The sequence below is a fragment of the Rhincodon typus genome, unplaced genomic scaffold, assembly GCF_021869965.1.
Source record: "Rhincodon typus isolate 14 unplaced genomic scaffold, sRhiTyp1.1 hic_rhity00000579, whole genome shotgun sequence".
Lineage (NCBI taxonomy): Eukaryota > Metazoa > Chordata > Chondrichthyes > Orectolobiformes > Rhincodontidae > Rhincodon > Rhincodon typus.
In genome coordinates, this window is record NW_025966217.1 from 20,951 (window position 1) to 21,513 (window position 563).

Below are 563 nucleotides of genomic sequence, written 5' to 3' on the forward strand. Positions count from 1 at the left end.
ATGAGTCTCCATGGTTTCGGCAAAGTTGGGGAGGGAGGGAGTGTCGGCCTGGATTATGGGGCTCGAGTCCCCCTCTAGAGTATATCCATCTCCCTCCGACAGCGCGGCGCTCCCTCAGTACTGGCACCGGGAGGGAGGGAGGGAGGGTGGGTGGGTGGGGAGTTCCCTACCGCTCGCGGGTCGCCAGGATGTCCCTTTGGCGTGGGGTCGCAAACGGACGACCATGTTTGTCTCCGCACGCTCTGTGTGCACCAGCTCGATGTTGGGCAGCTCCGCGAGGAATGCCCGGAGAGCCGGGGATCCGGTAGATTCCAGCAGCTCGCTCAGGTCCCGGCCCCTCTGGGCCCGGCAGATTTCGGCCAATTTTTTCACTTGGATCCCGTCGCGATATCCCTTCGTTTGTAACACCCCGAGTAACCACTTCTCCAGCTCCCTGCTATCTCTCGTCTCTGTCACAGAGGGGGGCAGGAACACACAGAGAGGGTTGGGTTAGATACAGAGTAAAGCTCCCTCTACACCGTCCCCCCCATCAAACACCCCCAGGGACAGGGGGTTAGATACAG

General features: G+C 60.9%; 1 protein-coding gene across 1 annotated transcript in view; it reads right to left on the bottom strand.

Annotated features, from left to right (window-relative positions):
• LOC125488370 overlaps positions 1-563 on the bottom strand; it is a 5,528-nt gene that overhangs the window by 2,507 nt on the left and 2,458 nt on the right. The window contains exon 3 of the mRNA XM_048621369.1: positions 171-449. Coding sequence (XP_048477326.1) covers positions 171-449 — 279 coding nt within the window. The remainder of the gene's footprint in view (positions 1-170; positions 450-563) is intronic.